The sequence below is a fragment of the Heptranchias perlo genome, chromosome 4 (assembly GCF_035084215.1).
Source record: "Heptranchias perlo isolate sHepPer1 chromosome 4, sHepPer1.hap1, whole genome shotgun sequence".
NCBI lineage: Eukaryota > Metazoa > Chordata > Chondrichthyes > Hexanchiformes > Hexanchidae > Heptranchias > Heptranchias perlo.
In genome coordinates, this window is record NC_090328.1 from 66,944,312 (window position 1) to 66,961,375 (window position 17,064).

The following is a 17,064-nucleotide window of genomic DNA, read 5'->3' on the forward strand; positions in this document are numbered from 1 at the left end:
TAATCTTTGACAGTGATATGTTACTAATCACTGACCATCTTGTTGAAATAAAGCAAAACTGGACTCAGACTCTAAATTTTCTTCTTGGTTCTGATGCAAGTAGTTACTACATCTATCATGTGGTTCATCTAGTTATTTCTGCCCAATTTTCAGAGAAACACAGGAATTTGTGGAGAAATTTGAAGGCGCACTTGGGAAAGGAAAAGGAAAAAAGTTTTATGCATATAAAGTAATGATGACCAAAGTAAGTGACCTAACTCTGCAGAGGGTTACATTTATGCCTTTTGATTAATTAACCTCTTGTCTTGCTCTTAGTTTTTATGGGAAGCTTTCTTGTAAGATTTTTGCATAAGGACACTGTATCTTTGTTGGTTTGATGTTAGTTGAGTTTTTTTGTCCTAATGGATCTATGCAGCATGCTTCTGACATATCTTTGAGCTTGTGCATGCTCCATCGGGCTCCAAGATGCACTGATGCCCCCCCCCCCAACCCCCACCACCCCCCTTAGACAAACATTCTTTAAAAAATTCATTCTTGGGATGTGGGTGTCCCTGGCAAGGCCAGCAGTTATTACTATCCCTAGTTGCCCTTGGGAAGGTAGTGGTGAGCCTACTTCTTGAACCGCTGCAGTCCATGTGGTTAAGACACATCCATGATGCAGTTAGGTAGGAAGTTCCAGGATTTTGACCCAGTGACGATAATGATATATGTCCAAGTCAGGATGGTGTGTAATTTGAAGGGGAACTTGTTCCCATGCACCTGCTGCCCTTGTCCTTCTAGGTGGTGGAGGTCACAGGTTTGGGACATCATGTATGTTGGCTTGAGAAGAAAATGCTTCTTAGTAACTTCACTTTATCAGTAATGCCCACACAACCAAACCACAATAGAGAATGGGCTCAATTTTAAAATCAAATTGTGGGTGTGTTGGGGGTAGGGGGGCTGCATAAATGGCGAAAATCCTGAGCGGGTGAGGAAGTCGGCTCCAACCCGCTGACTTCCGGGGTTGCCACAAACACACCTGTGTGCGTGTACGCTTCACAAATCCGGAAGTCCCGCCGGCAATTAAAGCCAGCGGGATGATAGTTAAAGAACCAAATGTACCTCATTGAGGTACTTAAGGTACTTTATTTCTGATTGTAGATAGTTAAAACAATTTTAAACTTACCTGGGCGGCTTTCCCACGGGTTCCAATTCACACCTGGTCAAACCAGGGCTAGATCAGGCAAAAATAAATGAAGTAAATTAAATAAAAAACAATTGCACAAAGTTAAAAAACAAAACAAATCTATCTTTCCACCCTGCTCTGATGTCCGATGTCCCCTCTCTGATGTCCCGCTCAGCCCCCAATGTCTCCTGCTCTGATGTCCTTCTCCCCCCCAGATGTCTCTTCCCCGATCTTCCACTCTCCTCCCCTGATCTCCCCCTCATCCCCCCCGATCTTCAGCGTCCTCCACTCTCTGTTCCAGTGCCGGATGACATCTCTTTTTCTCTCTTTCTCCACCCCCCCTCCCCCCGCCGGTGTCGCAGCTCCTATCGGCAGCCAGCCTGTCAATCAGGCTGGCTGCCGGCCGTGAAACCTGGAAACAACTTTAATCACCATCAATTACATTGCGATCGTGTAAGAAAAAGTAAGTTTTTTTTAAATTCGAGTTTGCCACGCACATTTTCACCCCTCCGCTGGTAATCCACCACCATTTCAAAATTGAGCCCAATGTCTCTATGATACAGTAATCCACAGAGCTCAAAGGCCAGTTCCCATTAGAAATAACATATGATGCATCTGATGCTAACATCTGGCAATTAGGATGTTTCCATCAGGGTCCCATGCAGGTGCCTCAGTATGCAGTGCCTGCATTTGTCACCACTGTTGTTCACAACCTGGTATTGAGCACTTTGTAGTTAGGTTAATAAGTGAACAGTCCCAGCTTAGTGGGAATTTTCTACAAAACTGTTACAGATTCATCCATGATTATCTATAGATTGTTAGTAGTTAAAGGTATCCAGGGATCAGGAGCAAAAGCAGATAAATGCAGTTGAGGTGCAGATCAGCCATGATCTAATAGAATTGCGGAACAGACTCGAGGGACCAATTGATCTACTCCTGTTCCAATGTACAGGTTAGGCCTGAGTGGAGCTTTTATAGGATTATGATTGTGAAGTGAATTATTACTGTTCTACTTTACCTTTTGGACTTACCTTCAGGATGTGTATTCGAGACGCTGGTTGGTAAGGAAGGGTTGTTTCGATCTGATGACAAGAATTAAAATAGAAAATTCAGAAACTTAAGTTTAAAGCTTGAGCCTGAATCCAAAGTCAGAATTTACCTGAATGTTCATTTCTATCAGTGGTAGGTAAATTAATCTCTATTATTCCCAATGCAATACATTCCTGAGATCAACTGAACTGCTGGGGAAGCACCAAGCCAAGGTTCGGTGCTATTTTCAGAGGGAGGAGGGGGAACTCAAAACAACAACAACAACTTGCATTTATATAGTGCCTTTAAAATAATAAAACGTCCCAAGGCACTTCACAGGAGCATTATCAAACAAAATTTGACACCAAGCCACATAAGGAGGTATCAGAACAGGTGACCAAAAGCTTGGTCAAAGACGTAGCTTTTAAGGAGCATCTTAAAGGAGGAGAGGGAGGTAGAGAGACGGAGAGGTTTAGGGCGAGAATTCCAGAGCTTTGGGCCTAGGCAGCCGAAGGCACGGCTGCCAATGGTGGAGCAATTAAAATAGGGGAAGCGCAAGAGGCCAGAATTGGAGGAGCGCAGAGATCTCAGATAGTTGTAGGGCTGGAGGAGGTTAGAGACGTAGGGAGGGGGCCATGGAGGGATTGAAAATAAGGATGAGAATTTTAAAATCAAGGCCTTGCTGGACCCAGACTCAATGTAGGTCAGCGAGCACAGGGGTGATGGATGAACGGGATTTGGTGCAAGTTAGGATACGGGCAGCAAAGTTTTGGATAAGCTCAAGTTTACAGAGGGTGCAAGGTGGGAGGATGGTCAGGAGAGCATTGGAATAATCAAGCGTCACGGTAACAGAGGCATGGATGAGGGTTTCAGCAGCAGATGAGCTGAGGCAGGGGCGGAGACGGGCAATGTTACGGAGGTAGAAGTAGGCAGTCTTGGTAATGGAGAGGATATGTGGTCGGAAGCTCAGCTCAGGGTCAAATAGGATGGCGAGGTTGTGAATGGTCTGGTTCAGCCTCAGACAGTGGCCAGGAAGAGTTAACTCTTTCACTTGCTAACAGCTAATTCAAGAATGGCACTGGAAACAGTCTGCTGTCTAGCTCAGCGAATAGTATGTTGAATAGATGATTAAAAGAGGAGTATTTTTTAAAAAGAAAGAAACTGCCAGTGATGAGAAAATGGCTACATATCTTGCATTTGTACTTTCAGAAATGGATGAAATTTCAGCGTGACTTTGAGAACTTCAGAACTGCTTGTATTCCATGGGAAATGAAAATAAAAGAGATTGAAAGTAGGTGGAACATACAGTATTGTAAAGTCTCTTACAAAATGCACTGCTTAGATGTCAGAGAATGAAGATAGTCTGTCATAACAACTGGTATTTGTAAGATTGCTAAATATTTTTATATTCATTTTTTTTAGCAAAAATTTAGATTCACTGGGGATCATATTGGATAACCCCCAAAAAAGAGGGGTTGGATCGCGGTGCGTGATTCACCCTCGCCCGATTGTTGCGATGCAGGCAGCATGTAACGTTCATCCTGCCTGATGATTTCAATGATTGCTGTGTGCAGCCAGCGCTACCTGCGCTGTTGATTGGTTGCATGCACCAGCAGGGGGTCCCGATATTGGGAGTGGCTAGCTCTACTTAAAGGCAGCCTGCAACTCTCAAAGGGGAGGTGCGCTGTGACTGCAGGAAGTGATGGACATCCAATGGGAAGTGAATTTGTGCTGGAATATTGTGAAGAATGGCTGGGCCTGCGAGAGACCATGCACCAAGGTTCTCAAATGATGCACTGGAGGCCTTGGTGGAGGAGGTGGACAGAAGGTGGGGCATAGTTTATCCACTGGGGGGCAGGAGGCCCTCCAGACATATGCTCAAGAGGCAGTGGGAGGAGGTAGTGGACAAGGTCAATGACAGGAGCATAGCGCCAAGAATGTGGATGCAGTGCAGAGAGAAGTTCAATGATTTGACACCAGTGATCAAGGTGAGTGAGTTCCTCTTTCAAGTAGCATATCCTACCAACTGCACCACTAGCATCATTCAATGCTCCACGCACTACACCCTCATCACTCACCTACCAACAAACTATTTCAATCAGTATTCAACTCTTCAAATCAGATGCTTCATCTCACCCTCACACATTACCACTGTTGCAAGGCTCACACCCACAACTCACAGGTCACACACACCGGCAGCTATTCAACCATGACAGCCACAACACCCAAACATCTTGCAGGACACTCACTGACACACTTCCCTCTTTCTTGCAGGAGAAGGTGGTGCATAACTGGAGGCAGCAAGTGGCAGTGGCTCCATGGAACATGAACCTGCTGTCCTCTCTCATTCCTGCTGACAGCATTCCTGCTCCCACCCCTGCTTCTCCAGCAGTGCCATTGCTGTTGCCTGTATGCCAGCCAGCCCACTCCCTGTAGAGTATTGAAATTTGATCCAAGTAGATGAAACCTCAGAAAACATGTACAAATGCACCAGCAGCCAGAAAAAATAATCCAGCAACGAGCCTGTAACTCCTGCATGCTCCCTTTAAATACCGCTAGGGGGGGGGTCCTTCATGCCGTTTAAGTCCTGTTCAACTGTGCGAGGTTAAGACAGTGTGTTGGATGGAGCGTGGAGTTCCAAAATAGCAGCGGTCCCTTTAAATCAGCATTGCACACTGATTCGGGTCATAATCTCCTTACTCTACATGCTGCTGGCAGTCATTAGGTCCGCGTGCACACACCCCTTTACCAAGATGGCGTCCTGCGCACTTCACGTCGGAAGTGTGCGTGCACATCTCGGCGCCATTTTCGGAGTTTAGGTGTCTACCTAGCGCCTACAAAACGGGTGCTACACGGCCCAATTTCACCCCCCCAAACTCTTAATTTTTTTCCTTTAATTTTTCTTCCTTTTGAAATAGGTATGTTGTCATTTCATTTTTACATTGCAGTTTTTAAAAAAATCATTCTCGGGATATGGGCGTCACTGACAAGTTCAGCATTTATTACCCATCCTTAATTGCCCTGAACTCTTTGTAGCAGTTTGAAACAACTGAGTGGGTTTTGAACTTGCATTCTTTGGATTATTAGTCCAGGCCTCTGGATTACTAGTCCAGTAACTGGGGGTTAGCACCTTATCCTTTCACCCCTGGGACTTTAAGATTGAATCTATCCCAGACTGGTGGGATGAAAGTTCCTCTCTCTGGCAGGGCATAAGAGCCCATGAAATAATATTGGGTTCTCATTCCTAGTAGGTTCAGCTAAACAGCAAATTTTTGCTAATTGGCAGCTTCGCTCACAAAGTCACAAGGATAAGTGTTGTGGAAAATGGGAATATCATAGCAATGCAGTTGGGGATGCACTTTCATGGTTGGATTAGGGCATGTTGTTGGGCAGAAAAGAAGGGTTACATAACATTTAATCCTACAATAACTAATCTGGGAGTGTTTGATGCTGGTACTGGATGGAAACAAAGGGAAAATGCATCATTTCGTATCACTGACATTGAGGGTATTAAAATATTAAAATAAATATATGTTTCCTTTCAATACCATTGTATTATGTGTCACCTTGACTCAGAGTTAGAAGGTTGTGGGTTCAAGTCCCACTCTAGGACATAATCTAGGCTGACAGTTCAGTGCAGTACTGAGGGAGTGCTACATCATCAGAGGCACTGTCTTTTGGATGAGACATTGAAGCCCTTACTGCCTGTTCAGGTGGATGTAAAAGATCCTATAGCACTTTTTCAAAGAAGAGCAGAGAGTTTTCCTATTGTTCTAACCAACATACATCCCTCAACCAACACCACAAAAATAGATTAACTGGTCATTCATCTCATTATTGTTTGTGGCACTTTACTCTGTGCAAATTGGCTGTTGCATTTGCCAACAAAATAGTTTCTAAACTTCAAAATGTAATTGATTGTGAAGTGCATTGGGATATCCTGTGACGTGCTTTGGGCTGTAATGATGCTATATAAATGCAGGTCTTCCTCTCTTTTATATTCAACAAGAAGCTAACAGAATTTCCCACTACAGCAACATCCCAACAGCAACTAAAAAAAGAAAAACAGGAACAGAAGTGATTCAGTTTTTCAATCTGGCTCATGTAATTGTTACCATAATATAAAAGTACATAATTAGTTGGTTACGAAGAGTGACCCCTGTACAATTACTGGTGTCTCTCAGTTGTCTCATTTTACCACAGTTTATGCTTTAAAATTGCAAGTTAGAGGCAGGCTGGGAGCTGATGCTTTGTAGAGGTCCCTCTGTTGTGACATCATAAAATTCCACTTTCCAGTTATCATGAATAGAAACAGTGGATTCATGATGAAGCCTGCTCCCAGTCTTTGTACAGATATCTCTTTTTATAACATTCTGTGACAATTCAGTGCAATGTAGGGGGATTTTGCAAGGCAAAGCTCCCAGCATGCATGGAGCCTTGCTGGACCAGAGCTCAGGTCAGATATAGGACTGTAACATTACAGGGCCAGTTCTGTGATCCATGCTGTCACCTAGCAAATCTCCATGTTGGGAGTGGAGCATGGCAAAATTATCCCTTATACTTCCTTTTTAAATAGATACAAAAGTTGAATTTAACTCCACAATTGCATCATTTGTTGGCCCTAAATTGATTGGTTTGTGGGGATATTTTAAAATATATTTTTTAGACTGTACATTAAATATTCCCTGGAACATGATGGCTTCTGTTCTCCTGGATGAAGGAAATATTATCAGTGGATAGCCACTGGCCAGGGTTGGACAGTGGAGATGTTGGAATGGATAGACGTTCTTGAGTTTTGCTTTGATTACCTTTGGAAAGTCACAGGAACATTTTGCAGAAGTTTCCTTTCAGCTTAGAGTCTATGACAGGGTAACTTGTACATGGTCTGTTGAAGGAATGGAATTGATGAGCTGAAAGGCTTTTCCTTGTTCCATGTTTTCTTATATTCTTATCACATTAGCTTGTGCTGACAGACATCATTCACTTCCTTTTTATTTTGTTTGAGTGTCATTTTCAGCTCTTGGGATATCCACTTTTTCTATCATATAGTTTCAGAAACATCCATTCTATAAAATAAACACTTCAAGAAATATATACAGAATCCATTAACATTCTTTAACCTCCCATTGAATTAAGTCAAAATCTGTACTTTATTTTCTTTTAATAAGGTGCAGATCCTATGATATTGCAGTTTTAAGGTCAGAAGAATATGATATTGCTATGACAATGATTGGGAACGATATTGCTGCCAGAGGTAACATGATTTTCCACTGGTGGTAAAGATAAAAATAACCAGCTTTACAATTACCTCTGTTTCCCTGGTGCCACTAATAGTTATCACCAAGGCTCAGAGGAAGGACTTACAATAACTCATCACCTGATTTCCTCTTCAAATGGCTGCATTTACCTTAATTTTCAACAAGCCTTTTATAAAGTGCTGCACTAAAGACTACTAAGTAAGGATGCATCTTGTGGGATTAGCAAATCTTAGGTTGGATAATGAATTGGTTGTATTCACATGGACAGAGAGCAATTATTAGCAGGGACCAGTCACTACTGCAGTCTCGTAGGGATCTGTGTTAGGTCTTCACCACCTTTATTAATGATCTGGATGAAGATACCAGGGCAACAGTCCACAAGTTTGTTAAAGGTATGAAGATATGTTTGGGAGTTAGGATCCTGGATGAAATAAGTAGTCTGCAGGTGGATCTAGATGCATTGGGGGACTGAGCCTATGTGGGCAGATGGCTTTGAACTCAGGTGGAGAGCACACCATGGAATGAGCTGATAATGGATTGAGGTGGGAACAGAGTGAGAATAGTGCAGAAATTTGGCTAGATTGGGAATTTGGAGCAGAGAGGAGCAGAATAATTTAGTTGAAATTATAAGTGGATAAAGAATGTAAACTTAAAACTTATTAAAACTTTACTATAACCTAACTAATACTATAGTAAGAATGGCAGCACAAGAAGGACAGTAATGTTCAGTTGCTGAAGAATGTGGGAGTTTCAAGGAGCAGATGTTAACTCGGACAAACACATCAGCAGGAAATGTCTCCTAATGAAATTACTTGAGCCCAAGATCTCAGAACTAGAGGTGGAATTGGAGACAATATGACACATTAAGGATTGAGAGAGGTTTTGGAGCAAGAATTTTGGAGGCTAGTCACCTGCTGAGAGATAAGAAGCTGGCAGTGGTAGAGGAGGGAATGGTGAAGGAGAGGGAAAGTGAGGAGAGACAGGCTGGAGCAGGAATGCCCAAAGCCAATTATCCTCTCTGACAAATTTGAAGAATTGGCTTCCTGTGAAGAGAATGAGGACTAGCAGGACTGTCAAATGATCAAATGGATGCAATGGCACTAAAAACATGAGATGGCTCATCGGGGGAGGGTGAGAGATTAGCAATTCAGTTAGGGGGTGGATACCAACTTTTAGCAGTCCAGATTGAGATTCCTGGATGCTTTGTTGTCTCCCAGGTGCTGGAATGTGGGACATTTTGCAAAGATTGGAAAAGATTAGGGAAGGGGAGAGAGAGCAGCCAGTCATTATAGTCCACATGGGAGCCAACAATCTAGGAAAAGAAAGGCCTGAAGTCTTGAAAAAGGAGATTAGGAAAAGGGTTTAGGACCAGGAAGAGCAGAAATCTCTAGTTTATTCCCCAGCCATGTGCCAGAATATGCAAGAATTATAGTTTGAATGGGAGAAGGCTGGATGGTATGCAATAAAGTGGCAATAGCACAGATTCGCTAGGATGTTGCTTGCTACGAAGAAATACAAAGACGCAGAAAGACTTGAAAAATTGGTGCTGTTTTCATTAGAGCAGAGGAGATTTGATAGAGTTGTTTAAAATTATGAAGGGATGGGACATGATAGACAGAAACAGACTGTTTCGAGTGGATGAGGGGTCTAAAATAAGAAAATATAGATATAAGATTAAATGTAAGAAATTTAGGACAGAGAGCAGGAGAAATATTTTACACAGGGTTGTGAGGCTATGAAATGCAAAACCAGAGTTTGTGATTGAAGCAGAGAACATGTCAACATTTAAGAATAAGTTAGATAGGTGATTAAAGGAAAGTGTGTAAAGGGATATGGGAACATGCATATGGGATGCATGTGCATAGTGTGAGCTGCAGGACTATGGACCAGGTGCTGGAAGGTGGGATTAGAATGGGCATCTGGTTGTTCTTTGAGCTGGCATGGACACAATGGGCCGAATGGCCCCCTTCTGTGCTGTATCTTTTCTATGGTTCTATGGTTCTATGGGATTATGACTGCTCGTGTGGAGGATAAACACCAGTAGAGACTCATTGGGCGAATGGCCTGTTTCTGAGTTGTAATTTCCATATAATTCCATGTAATGTAGACAAATGCAGCATGATGCATTTTGACTTGGATAATTCTAGGCATGTATTTACCATCCAAGGTTGCATATTCATGGCTGCTAAGCAGGAGAAGGACCTGGAAGTTGTAGTTCACAAAACACTGAAACTAATGATCAAAGCTATGAATCTGTTGCAAAAGCAATTTGGGTGTTGTTGGACCCATCCCCCCCATCTAGTCGCCCAATCGACCCACCCAATATTGGACCTCGGGCCCATCCATTCTGGTGCAGGGATCGTTCTTTGTGCCGAGTTCATGATGGCAAGCTGGCACAAATGAAATTTCTAGGCCCTCAAGTTATAGAAGGTAACTTAGCGATATCAGTCATTACCGTCTCTTAGAGCTTAATCACCTTCAGAGGTTGAGAAGAATTTCATGGAATATTTTTTGTAAATTGGACCAAGGTTTTGTCTCTGTATTGCTTCCTTTCCCAGGAAATTGCATGGCGGGGTTGGGGGAGAAGGGGGAAAAGTGCGGAGGAGGTGGCAATGGGTGGATGGTGTATGTGGGATGAACCATGTTGCGATGGGACAGGCTTGACGGACTAATTAGTCTTTTCCTGTCCTCTTTTGTATGTTAACATCATTGTGAACAAATCAAGTTGGAAGCAGGTGTAATCCAGAACTCAACTGGACTCAGCAGCCTCAGTAATCTTTTCACTTTTACTCAGAACTCCAATCATTTTCTCAGCAGTTTGGTTACAAAAAGAAGCCCCCCCCTCCCCCCCCACCCACACACCAAAGAACTGTACTGTGGAGCATTTCCTGCATGCAGAGATGACAGTAAACCCTGTTTCCTGCTTGTGTAGACCGGCTTTACTTTGAAATGATTATAGTGAATTTTGCACATTATTGTTAATTTCCCTCACTCTTTTCTGAAGGCAAAATGCAAGTGCAATTTTCTAAAAAGGCAGCAAATATTAGCAGTAATTTTAATAGACTTAGAAATAAAGAACCATTATGTAAGGTAGTGGATTATCTTTGATTTAAAAAAAATGGAAATTGGGAAAGAACAATAAAAATAACTGAACAGCAGAGCAAACTCTGGTGCAGTGCTTTCAATATTAAGTACTAACTTCAACTAAAGTGAAAAAGAAACCGATACAAAGTCTGTGACATGTAAAGATAGAATATCTGCAACAACCGACTAGCATTTCTGTTATTGTAACATTGTGTGGAAGGAATGTACTAATATTTTCAGGTTGCAATGATACATTTTGAAAAACTGCTTCATCGTGTTGCAGTTTGGTGAACAAAAACGGTTCTGCCAAATGCTTTCCATTAAAGACAGTGCCCCTTCACATCGGGCACCTTATCAGAATTTACCAGTGGGATGTGAGTGGGCAGATCGCGACCTTAATGAGGCCCATCAATTGCCTTTCTGGGTTTCGCACCTGGCAGCCACCCTGATTGACAGGCTGGTTGGCTGTCAGGCAGGAAGGCCTACTGCAGCAGGTCACAGCTGGGGATCGGAGGGAGGAAGGGATCATAGGCTGGGGAGAAGATCTGACATGGATATAGGGAAGGGTTTGGGAGTCATGAACTTCAAGTAATTCAACCTTTTTATTGTTATATATATTTCATGTTACTTGTCTAGATGCTTCTTCAGTGTACTTCAGAGACCTGGGGGTAAATTTTAACCACCAAGGTCAGGGTGGGGGGGTGGGGGGGGTGGGCGTTGGGGGCAAGTGGGGAGTAAAAATACTCCATTTTCAGAGTGGGACCGCATCCCGACTCCAACAGGCCTGATTCTGGGTTTAACCCAGGCAGGTTTGTCTGCGTGTGGAGAGCCGACACCAGGAAGTCCCGCCTCCACTTAAAGCCGGCTACTTAAAAGGGCTATGTACCTCACTGAAATACTTGAAGTACTTAATATTTTGTGTATTGGAATAATAAAAAAAATTTAACCTTACCTGTTCAGGTTTCCCATCACTTCCGATTGACGTCAGGTGAAAGCAGGCAGGAAGGGCCGGATCCATGAGGTGAGTGCCTTTATTGCATCACTTGTGGGCCTGGAGGAGCAGGTGTGCTTCATCCAGGCCCAACAAGCTCACCTGGCCAACAGGACCCTGTGTTCAGCCGACACCCGCCCCCCCCCCCCACCCTGATGATGCCCCCCACCCCACCTATCTCCGACTTTGAACCCAACCTCCAGCGATCTCCGATCTGCTTCTCAGCCCCCCGATCTCTTTCTCAGCTCCCAGATTTGCTTCTCAGCCCCCGATCGCTTCCTCAGCAAACCCCCCGATCTTCTTTTCAGCCCCCGTTCCTTCCTCAGCATCGCCTCAATCTTCTTCTCAGCCCCCGATCACTTCCTCAGCAACCCCTCTGATCTTCTTCTCAGCCCTCCGTTTGCTTCCTCAGCCCTCCCACTGATCTTCTCCCTGGCCCCTGCCACCCCCACCCTCCATCAGATATGTTGTATCCTGGATACAGTAATAAGCTAAGAAGTTGTTTAATGAAGAGAGAGGTTGTGATTAGTGGTTGTGGTCATTTAAAGCAAATATTTTGATATAAAATGGCAAATAGAAAGTACAATCTGTTGAGAGTGGGCAGTACCTCTGAGAGGTGTGGACGTACAGAGGAGAGGGTGATAATTTAGACAGTCTGTCTCACTCAGTAACATTAGCGAACATGGACCTTTTAACATATGCCCGAAGAACATGTTGTTCCCAAAGAAAAGCAAAAACGAGAGAGAGAAATATAAGTTTCCCCCAATGACTCAATTAAAGCGAATACCGCAGTGTGACTGGTGGAGAAAATATCCAAGAATGAGATGAGGTAAAGTAACATTTGTGGATATTTGCTGGAAAAAACCATCGTTGCAATGCCCACAGCCAACGCATGAGCAACTTTGAACTGATCACTGCAAGATCAGGTAGATTCACTTAAGTAGGAATGTCTTCCCATTTTTTTGCAGGAAGAGTGAGACATAAAAATAGAGAAAAGGAGTTGGAGTCAAACAGAGCGATACAGAAGACAACAGAACTATGAACCAAATAAAGAGGGAGACAGAGAGAATTAGAAAGGAGATGCAAGTGGTGGGATAGCTACAGAATGACAGATACCATTTTGTTACTTCTGTCCATGAGCAATGTCACAGATCAAATTGTCTGCCAATTAAAATGTGCACATTTTTAAAGTTCTAAAAGCATTTAATTAAAAGTAAGGTAGTATTTTTTATTTTCTTTTTTCATGATTGTTTTAGATTGACCCACAAGCTACAAGAAAAAATAAAACTCTCAACAGTATAAACATAAGTTGGTAAAGAAAGAACTTGCACATATATATACATATATCATGCTTTTCACATCCTCACGATGTCCCAAAGCACTTTACAGCTAATGAATCACTTTTGAAGTGTAGTTACAGTTATGTACACAGATGCAGCAGCTAATTTTTGCACAAGATATCACAAACTGCAAATGAATGAATGAAAAACAGGTTAATCTGTTTTTGGTTATGTTGGTTAAGGAAGGAATGCTGGCCAGGACACTAGAACTACCTACTCTTCTTCAAATAGTGCATTGGATCTACTTGAATCTCATCTAAAAGAAGGCACCTCCAACAATGTAGCATTCCCTCTGTACTCCATTGAAGTGTCAGGCTGACCAGGCTAAATCAGAACACCAAGCTTTTGTCTTTGGAGCTTGGTGTTCTGATTTAGGATCCAAGCACCATTGAGGCCCAAACAGCCCTTCATATATGACAGCAAAATGTGCTGCAAATCTTCAATTGAAATTATAGCTATGGGGGGAGTTTTAACCCAACCCGCTTGGCGGGAATGGGACAGGGTGCCTTTAAAATGGAACATTAAGCCTCACCACCCTATTCCAGCTGGAGTGCTGCTGGCCACCATTTTAACAGCTAAACTGCAGTTCGGTGGCTGAGTTCCCCTCCAAGTCACATACCATCCCGACTTGGAAATATATCGCCGTTCCTTCATTGTCGTTGGGTCAAAATCCTGGAACTCCCTTCCTAACAGCATTGTGGGAGAACCGTCACCACACGGACTGCAGCGGTTCAAGAAGGCGGCTCACCACCACCTTCTCGAGGGCAATTAGGGGTGGGCAATAAATGCCGGCCTTGCCAGCGACGCCCACATCCCGTGAACGAATAAAAAAAAAAAAAAAAAATACCTGCCGGAAACAGGCGTGAACCTCAAATTTATGCTAACCAGTTGGATTTTAACTTGCGCCTGAGCGAAGAAGCCACCACAACTTTTCCACCAGATTGATGTAGGTCAGCAGCTATCGGGAGGATGAAGAGGCACCCCCCCGCCCAAGGTAAGCTGAAATCTTTCCTTTCTGAGGCCAGGAGGAGCCGGCGGCCTCCGGCTGCTCGAACCTCCGCTCCCACCCACCAGCCAGCTGCTGCTTTCCTCCTGTTTCAGACAGGCAGCTGACCAACGATATACAGATGAGGCCCAGGAATTAAAATATCCTGGGCCTGAAATCTGGGCCAGTGAATGCATTTTGAATTCGTCCCACCTGAAACTCATTGGGAGTTAAAATCAACCCCTATACCTCTGTGCACCATTGCATGCAACCCAATGGACAGGAAAAAAGATAAAATACCAAATGCTCTACTCCACCCCTGGACAGGTTCAGTATGCCTTCGGATCGCATCCTTATGTCCCTAACCCTAGGAGGAGCGATGCGGCAGGGTATTTGCTCATAATGTGATTGCATCAAGGGAACTTCAAATGCTTGTTCTCACTCTCCTATGCCCTGATCTGGTTTTTGCTAGCAGTGCACTGTATCTGAGCAGATGTGATCGGCTCACTGACTTGTCCATCATTATATGTGATCCAAAGATTATAGGCCTGGCAGGGTTAAGAACAGTCCAGGGTGATCCTGACCATTGGCATGTGAGCACTCAGCGTCACAGAGTGGGGATGGATAAATGCTGTTCTCTTTAGTACCAGATCAGGGGACATATTGAGAAGAGGCTGCGGTGTCTCCTGGTGGTGGATGGGGAAGGGGGGGAGAAAAAGATCAGGGTGGAGACTCATGCTTCAGCCATGCTGCTCTGAAACAGTTTGTTAGGAGGTAGCAGCAGCTGAGGGTGGATTCTTCCTTTGACGTTTTTCTTCATCATGGACATGAATGTGCCTTCTGCTCAATGCCTCCCCACAACAACACTGCTGGGATCAGCAAAGAATGGGCATCAAACCTATGTTTCCCTTCCTCTCCAATTGCTGTGGTACTGTGATGCTATCAAACTAGATGTTTTTGTCATTTCCATATTTTCTCTAACTCGTATTCTGGAATAGTTAACAAGGCTACGGACCAAATGCTGGAATATGGGATTAGAGTAGACAGGGCTTGATGGCCGGCGCGGACACGATGGGCCGAAGGGCCTCTATCCGTGCTGTATAACTCTATGACTCTAACTCTATGACTCTATGACTCTTCATAGCTTACAGTAACAATGTTTTTTTTTCCTTTACCAGGTCACTTTGGTTCTTCAGTTGCTTCGTATTTCATATTTTTGAGATGGATGTATGGGATCAATATGGTTCTGTTTGGATTAACCTTTGGTTTGGTCATGGTCCCTGAGGTAAACTTAAAAAAAACACATTTGGTTATTTTTTCATTTAAAATGTTTTCAATTAAAACTTTACTGAGTTTCTTTAGATACAATTCATGGGTTTTCATGAGATAATAAACAGTTTTTGTGACCTAGATATTTGATCAAAGCAGCATGAGTTGCTTTTTTATTACCAGAGATGCTCTTAACCAATATAATGTTTTTGTTGTTAATACTAAAAGTGAGAATTGGTTATAGAAACTTGTTTAGAATTCTTGTTTAGTTCTTAGGCTGCCAGCAAGTATAGGGAAATTCCAGGCTCCCTCAGCTGGCCATTTTTTAAGTCTTCAACTCTTCAACTGTGCCCTGGGAGAGCCAAACAGGGCAACCTTCCTTGTGCTCATCTCATGTGTAAACAATTTTACAACACCAAGTTATAGTCCAGCAATTTTATTTTAAATTCACAAGCTTTCGGAGGCTTCCTCCTTCGTCAGGTGAACGAAGGAGGAAGCCTCCGAAAGCTTGTGAATTTAAAATAAAATTGCTGGACTATAACTTGGTGTTGTAAAATTGTTTACAATTGTCAACCCCAGTCCATCACCGGCATCTCCACCTCATCTCATGTAGCAGTGCCGTCACTTTGCAAACCATCAAATGGTGGTTCAGGTACATCATCATTCCAAGATATGCCTATGGATTTGGTTTCCTGTTTCCATATTCATTTTCTCATCCATTGTTTTTAAGTCAGCTACTTATTTTTATCCATACAGCCTTTAGAAAAGCTGAAGAAAACATAAAACCCTTCACTGCCTTCAGGAAAATCACATGCAGCCAAGTAGCATTAAGTAGCCACACCCCTTTAATTGTGGTGCATGGATGTTTAGGACTGATGACGCACTGAATCATCTGACTTTCCCCTTTTGGTGGACTCCCAGCTCACCTTGAATACAAAATGAAAGGATGATCTTGAAAGATCTGGCAGGGTCAGCCTTGTGCATTTTTGGCGATTACAAAGATTGCTGCATTCTGTTCCCGTCACTTCAGCACTGGGACCAGAAAATGAAATGTTCCACCCGTAGTTACTGAAAGTGTGAGCTGATGATGTCGCAGCGAGGGAAACAGGGCATCTGGGACCTGAGTGAACAGGGAAAATAACTGTGTATCTCCTTAACCAATCAGATTGAAGGATTGAGAAATAAACAGCGCAAGGACTGAGAAAAAAGTGTAAATTAGAGTGTGTGAATTCAATGTCAAATCAGGTACAGGAAGAGAAATAAAGAGAGGGAAAGAAAGATTGGATTAAGAGAACAAAAAATGAGACAGAAAGGAAAAGTAACAAAAAAGTTAAAAAATTTTACATTTTACATTTTTAAAATCTCCAACAACAATTAATAAGTGAACGAATGAGACTCCATGCTTGTAATAGTTAATTTTCAGTGACAGAGAGCTTGACTGGCAGTAATTAACACTTATCACGTTGTTAAAAGGGTACTTAGACTGAAATGACTTGACTTAACTCTTGGTGGCGAGTTTAGTTCGTACCTACCACTCAAATACAACAATTTCATGCAAAACTTGGAAGTGTAGTGAACAGTGAGGATAGTGATAGACTTCAAGAGGATATAGACAGGCTGGTGGCATGGGCAGACACATGGCAGATGAAATTTAACGCAGAAAAATGCAAAGTGATACATTACTTATCCAGTTCCCTTTTGAAAGCAACGTTTGAATCTGCCTCCACCACCCTGGATACAGTAGGAAGAACGAGGAGAGACAATATAAACTAAAGGGCACGACTCTAAAAGCGTTACAGGAACAGAGATATCTGGGGGTATATGTGCACAAATCGTTGAAAGTGGCAGGGCAGGTTGAGAAAGCGGTTAAAAGCTTTATAAATAGAGGTATAGAGTACAAAAGCAAGGGAGTTATGATGAACCTTTATAAAACGTTGGTTCGA

The 17,064-nt window shown here is 43.0% G+C and overlaps 1 protein-coding gene across 1 annotated transcript in view; it reads left to right on the forward strand.

The window, feature by feature from the left end:
- Positions 1-17,064, forward strand: part of tmc1 (transmembrane channel-like 1) — an 83,872-nt gene that overhangs the window by 14,762 nt on the left and 52,046 nt on the right. The window contains exons 4-6 of the mRNA XM_067982198.1: positions 154-244; positions 3,404-3,485; positions 15,031-15,137. Coding sequence (XP_067838299.1) covers positions 154-244; positions 3,404-3,485; positions 15,031-15,137 — 280 coding nt within the window. The remainder of the gene's footprint in view (positions 1-153; positions 245-3,403; positions 3,486-15,030; positions 15,138-17,064) is intronic.